This window comes from Lathyrus oleraceus, chromosome 1, assembly GCF_024323335.1.
Source record: "Lathyrus oleraceus cultivar Zhongwan6 chromosome 1, CAAS_Psat_ZW6_1.0, whole genome shotgun sequence".
In the NCBI taxonomy this organism is placed as follows: domain Eukaryota; kingdom Viridiplantae; phylum Streptophyta; class Magnoliopsida; order Fabales; family Fabaceae; genus Lathyrus; species Lathyrus oleraceus.
Genome location: NC_066579.1, coordinates 113,913,850 through 113,919,736, shown reverse-complemented (window position 1 = coordinate 113,919,736; position 5,887 = coordinate 113,913,850). Strand labels below are relative to the sequence as shown.

The window sequence follows — 5,887 nt, the reverse complement described above, 5'->3', positions numbered from 1 at the left end:
CAATTTTCTCAATATACAATTCAGCTAATCTCTCACTACGCCAAAAATGACTTTTAACAGCGCATCTTAGACAGCGCTTTTAAAAGAAAGCGCTGTCTAAGGTTAAAATTAAAATAAAACACGGAAAATGTTCCAAAAAAATAATGAAAGCGCTGTCTAAGGGGGGGTCTTAGACAGCGCTTTTAGAAAGCGCTGTCTAAGACCCCCCCTTAGACAGCGCTTTTAGAAAGCGCTTTTAAATATAGACCTTAGTCAGCGCTTTTGATAAAGCGCTGTCTAAAGTCTTTAAATTAAAAAAAAAATTAAAACCAAAAGCGCTGTCCTCTTTCCCTCTTCATTTTTCCTCTACTCATTCTGCTCCCAATTTACACTTCACTGACACACACACACAAACACCAATTTTCTCCAATCCAATCAACCCTAAAAACCCCATTTTTCTCTTGTGTCGGTGATCCACTTCATTTTCAAACACCATAAAAAAAAATCCCAACCAATTCACACCATTGTTGAATCCTTCAAAAAAAACCGCAACAATGTCATCATCAACCAAGCCACCGCACTACGCCACAAGCGGTTTGGTGATAGGTTACGCTCTCTGTTCAAGCTTGTTAGCGATAATCAACAAATACGCCATCACTCAATTCAACTACCCTGGTCTCTTAACCGCTTTACAGTACCTCACTTCAGCTCTCGGCGTTTACCTTTTCGGAAAATTAGGGTTTCTTCATCACGATCCTTTCACCATTCCGATCGCCAAGAAATTCTTCCCTGCCGCACTCGTTTTCTTCCTCGCTATCTTCACCAACACGAATCTACTCCGTCACGCTAACGTTGATACCTTCATTGTTTTCAGATCTCTTACCCCTCTTCTTGTTGCTCTCGCTGATACCGCTTTTCGAGGTCAACCTTCGCCTTCTAACCTTACTTTTTTCTCGCTTGTTGTTATTCTTGCTGGTGCCGTTGGTTATGTTGCTACCGATTCGGGTTTTGCTCTTACCGCTTATTCATGGGCTTTTGCTTATTTGGTTACGATTACTACTGAGATGGTTTATATCAAGCATATGGTTATGAGTCTTGGGTTGAATACTTGGGGTTTTGTTCTTTATAACAATGTCTTGTCTTTAATGATTGCTCCTTTCTTTTGGTTTCTAACTGGAGAGAATTTTGAGGTTTCGAATGCGATTAATTCGAGTACCGGGAGTTTGTTTGAGATGAATGCGTTTCTTGCGGTTTCTTTGTCTTGTGTGTTTGGTTTGCTTATCAGTTTCTTTGGATTTGCTGCGAGAAAAGCGGTTTCGGCTACTGCTTTTACGGTTACTGGGGTTGTGAATAAGTTTCTCACGGTGGCTATTAATGTGACGATTTGGGATAAGCATGCTAGTCCTGCTGGTCTGGTTTGTTTGCTTTTTACTATAATTGGGGGAGTTCTTTATCAGCAATCGGTTACTGGGAATGGTTCGCAACAACGGGATGCGGTGGTGGTGACTAAGCAGAGTGATATTGAAAGTAATCTTGTTGGTGATGGTGATTTGGAAGATGAGAGTGAAGTAAAGGGTAAACTTGCTTCTTTATGAGTATTTTGTGTTGTTATTTGTTTTTAGTTTAGTACTTGACTTGGTGTTTAAGCTGTAATGAACTATGAATGTTGTCTTTTATTAACAACATTCGGAAAATTTTATATAGCTTGAGGTATTATTTTCATAATGATTTGAAATCTAGGTATTATTTTAACAACATTCGGAGAATGTTGAGAAATAACTCTGCATTGTTCTTCATTTCTTAACTCTTTCTGCAATTTCTCCACTGCTTAATTTTCATAGTTCAAACCTCCCTTGCCTCCAAAGCTAGGTAAGTCATCAATGGCATTGTGTATTGTGATGGATCCTGCCACGTTGATTCATGATTTACTACTTGTGCATACTCTCTGATTGAATTTCCAATTATTTTGGATGATTCTGACTGTTAAATTATTGTTCTTTTCGATGCAGAATTGCTAGGACCAGCACTCATCAGGTGAAACACTGTTATTTAATAGCATTTGTTATTTTTTTCTGTTGATTTTTTTTTTGTGATTTTATCCCTTTAATCCTTAATATCTGTTTTTTGTTTTGTTTGTGTTGGATAGATTGGAAGTAGGGTGGCATGGAGCAGAAATTATGCGGCGAAAGAGATCAAGTTTGGCGTTGATGCTCGTGCTTTGATGCTTAAGGGTGTTGAAGAGCTTGCTGAGGCAGTTAAAGTAACCATGGGTCCCAAGGTAACTAAGCAAATCTTCCTTTGATTCAATCATCACACACATTTATTCATTAAGCACTAGTTTTGTTTGTAGCAATGGAAGATAATAGATATCATGTTATAGAATATTGACCCATTATTTATTTGGTGTTGATTGTGATTCTTAAAGTTAGGCTTTACGTGTTTGTAGGGACGTAATGTTGTGATTGAGCAAAGTTTTGGTGCCCCTAAAGTGACTAAAGACGGAGTCACTGTTGCTAAGAGCATTGAGTTCAAGGATAAAGTCAAGAATATTGGTGCCAGTCTTGTAAAGCAGGTTGCAAATGCTACCAATGATGTTGCTGGTGATGGTAAGCTGTTATATCCATGATAGATTATACTTTTTAGTTGTTCCTCAGCATTGATTCAGTTTTATAATTGTTAGAAATTAAATTTAAATATTGTCACATTGGACAAGCTGATGTTGAATGGTCTAAATTTTGGCAGGAACCACTTGTGCTACAGTTCTTACCCGGGCAATATTTGCGGAAGGGTGCAAATCAGTTGCAGCTGGAATGAATGCAATGGACTTGAGGCGAGGTATAAATATGGTTGTTGATGCTGTCGTAACAAGCTTGAAAAGCAGAGCACGGATGATTAGCACTTCGGAAGAAATAGCTCAGGTCAGTATATCAAATATTTAGAGCTAATAATAAGCATATTCCAAGAAAGTGGAGAAAGTGGAGAAAGTGGAGAAAGTGGAGCTAATAATAGCACTTTTATATTTTTATTATTGCAATGATAGGTTGGGACAATATCTGCCAATGGAGAGAGAGAAATTGGTGGGTTAATTGCAAAGGCCATGGAGAAAGTTGGCAAAGAAGGTGTAATCACAATTGCAGTAAGTTGTTATATGCTCATCGTGCATAAATAATCATTTATCTAGGTTTTATTTGTTTTATGGATTTGGGAGCATACTGTTATTCATGCAGTGTTTTTATTGTGCCTTTCCTTTTTCCCCTTTATCCTCCAATGGGGTTCATACTTCGGCATGTATGCCATGCACTTTGTGATATGCTGGGATATAACTTTTGAGCTGTTTCAGGATGGCAAGACATTGCTCAATGAGTTGGAAGTTGTTGAAGGAATGAAGCTTGACAGAGGCTATATTTCTCCGTATTTCATTACAAACCAGAAGAACCAGAAATGTGTATGTTCTATATCATTGCCTCTACACAGCATCATTAGAAGTATTTGCATATAATACTTTCTAGCAAGCTTGTTAGTCCCACTCTGTCTTCCATTTTTGCTCTGTTATACATATATCTGTTTTCTGGATTGGATTTGTAGCTTGTTTTTAACGTGTAGGCTATTTTCCAACTGTTTCTTTTTTTTCTTAACATGAGTCATTGCTCTACTCGGCATGGCTTCGCTTACCAGCCGAAGTTGATTACAATACAAGAAAGGTTCGTATTTAAAGCTTGGGACACTTTGCGATTTTCTTTTATACTTGATTCATTAATCGAGATATCTGATAAATGGTTGTAGATGTTCATTGAGGAAGTAATGGAACTAGTGGAGCTCAATCCATTGAGAAACTCTTTGGTTGGTTTGCCTGGCGTGAACGGTCTTTCAACCGAACAACGTAAGAGGCTAACTATAGCAGTTGAGTTAGTTGCCAACCCTTCCATAATTTTCATGGATGAGCCTACATCTGGTTTAGATGCTAGAGCTGCTGCAATTGTTATGCGAACCGTTAGAAACACAGTTGACACAGGAAGAACAGTTGTTTGCACCATTCATCAACCAAGTATCGACATATTCGAAGCTTTTGACGAGGTAAGAAATGATTTCGATAAAAAAAACAAGTGTTTTCTGATTCTTCATCTTCTGGACTTGAAAATTGAAATGACATATCTTATCATACATATATGATTTCTTTTAGTTATTCCTGATGAAGCGCGGAGGACAAGAAGTATACGTTGGGCCGTTGGGTCGTCATTCGAGTCAACTGATCAAGTATTTTGAGAGCATTAAAGGGGTTAGTAAAATCAAAGATGGCTATAATCCAGCAACATGGATGTTGGAAGTTACGAGTTCGGCGCAAGAACTTACTTTAGGTGTTGATTTTAATGATACATACAAAAACTCTGAGTTGTTTAGGAGAAACAAGCAACTTATAGAAGAATTAGGAAAACCTGCTTATGGTTCAAAGGATCTTCATTTCTCCACCCAATACTCACAGTCATTTTCGGTCCAATGCTTGGCTTGCTTATGGAAACAACATTGGTCGTATTGGCGCAATCCGCCATATACTGCTGTGAGGTTCTTCTTCACTACTTTCATAGGCTTGATGTTTGGAACAATATTCTGGGATCTTGGCAGGAAATAGTAAGTGAAACTTCAATTATTAATCTGTTTTTCTTTCCAAGTTGAACAAATTCTAACCTCTTTTGTTGATTTTCAGCTCAAATAGACAAGATCTGTTTAATGCGTTCGGTTCGATGTATACTGCTGTTCTCTTCCTTGGGGTCCAGAATTCATCGGCTGTACAACCCGTGGTAGCCGTTGAAAGATCTGTCTTCTATAGAGAAAGAGCTGCTGGAATGTATTCTGCCTTGCCCTATGCATTTGCACAGGTAAAAAAATCTCAACCTGAGCCGTCGTAAGTTTTTGGAAGCCCTGTGTAAGCTAGTCACGCTTCAAACTAGACAAAAGAACTAGTGACCCTATTTCACCATGATGTTTCATAGAATTCACTTTCTTTTGTGACAGGTTATAATAGAACTACCTTATGTTTTTATCCAAGCTATATCATATGGTGTGATAGTTTATGCGATGATTGGATTTGATTGGACTCTAGAGAAATTCTTTTGGTACATATTTTTCATGTACTTTACATTGTGCTACTTCACCTTCTATGGAATGATGGCAGTAGCAATAACTCCAAATCACCATGTCGCGTCAATCGTGGCTTCTGCATTCTATGCGATTTGGAATCTCTTTTCAGGATTCGTCGTTCCACGACCGGTAAGTGTAACACGGATGACCAACCTTAAATGTATTTATTTGATGTACATACAATGTTCTAAGTTTTTACGACGATGACAGATGATTCCGGTGTGGTGGAGATGGTACTATTGGGCATGTCCTGTGGCTTGGACTATATATGGATTGATAGCATCACAATTTGGAGATATAAACATCATGATGGAATCAGAAAATGAAACAGTTCAAGAATTCATAACAAGTTACTTTGGTATCAAGCATGATTTCATAGGTGTTTGTGCAGCTGTTGTTGTTGGGACAGGAGTGCTCTTTGCATGTATTTTTGCTGTCTCAATCAAACTCTTCAACTTCCAAAGACGGTAGATTAGGCGCCAATTTTGATGGATTCTCTTCACTTTCAAATTTTTGTACATGATTACTATGTATATTTATACTCTTCTCGTTCATTTTGAATATTATCTAACGGAGAATTTTTAATATAATCCTTATCGATGTTTCTGAATATTTTTAAAATGTATGAACGATTATTTATCTTAAAAAATTGACGTCAAATATAATATTTATTAGTTTTTTTGTGTGCTTATTTTCAAAATAATGTAACATAAAATAGTAAAAATAACTAAGATAAAATTTTCGTATACCTTAGACAGCGCTTTTGTAAAAA

At 37.4% G+C, this 5,887-nt stretch overlaps 3 protein-coding genes across 3 annotated transcripts; all 3 read left to right on the top strand.

The window, feature by feature from the left end:
* The first annotated feature begins 450 nt into the window (after window positions 1-450).
* LOC127120580 (GDP-fucose transporter 1) lies at window positions 451-1,650 on the top strand. The gene has a single exon (XM_051051057.1). It carries the CDS (start codon window positions 534-536, stop codon window positions 1,572-1,574), a length of 1,041 nt encoding a protein of 346 aa, XP_050907014.1. The 5' UTR covers window positions 451-533; the 3' UTR covers window positions 1,575-1,650.
* A 209-nt stretch (window positions 1,651-1,859) lies between these two features.
* LOC127094622 (chaperonin CPN60-2, mitochondrial) lies at window positions 1,860-3,497 on the top strand. Its single transcript, XM_051033432.1, has 7 exons — window positions 1,860-1,891; window positions 1,989-2,013; window positions 2,126-2,257; window positions 2,426-2,585; window positions 2,722-2,897; window positions 3,020-3,115; window positions 3,320-3,497. The coding sequence occupies exons 1-7, from the start codon at window positions 1,860-1,862 to the stop codon at window positions 3,476-3,478; spliced, it is 780 nt and encodes a 259-aa protein (XP_050889389.1). The 3' UTR covers window positions 3,479-3,497.
* Window positions 3,498-3,762: 265 nt separating this feature from the next.
* Window positions 3,763-5,659, top strand: LOC127120590 (pleiotropic drug resistance protein 1). Its single transcript, XM_051051069.1, has 5 exons — window positions 3,763-4,053; window positions 4,160-4,605; window positions 4,682-4,853; window positions 4,990-5,244; window positions 5,326-5,659. Exons 1-5 carry the CDS (start codon window positions 3,763-3,765, stop codon window positions 5,584-5,586), a joined length of 1,425 nt encoding a protein of 474 aa, XP_050907026.1. The 3' UTR covers window positions 5,587-5,659.
* Window positions 5,660-5,887: the final 228 nt, after the last annotated feature.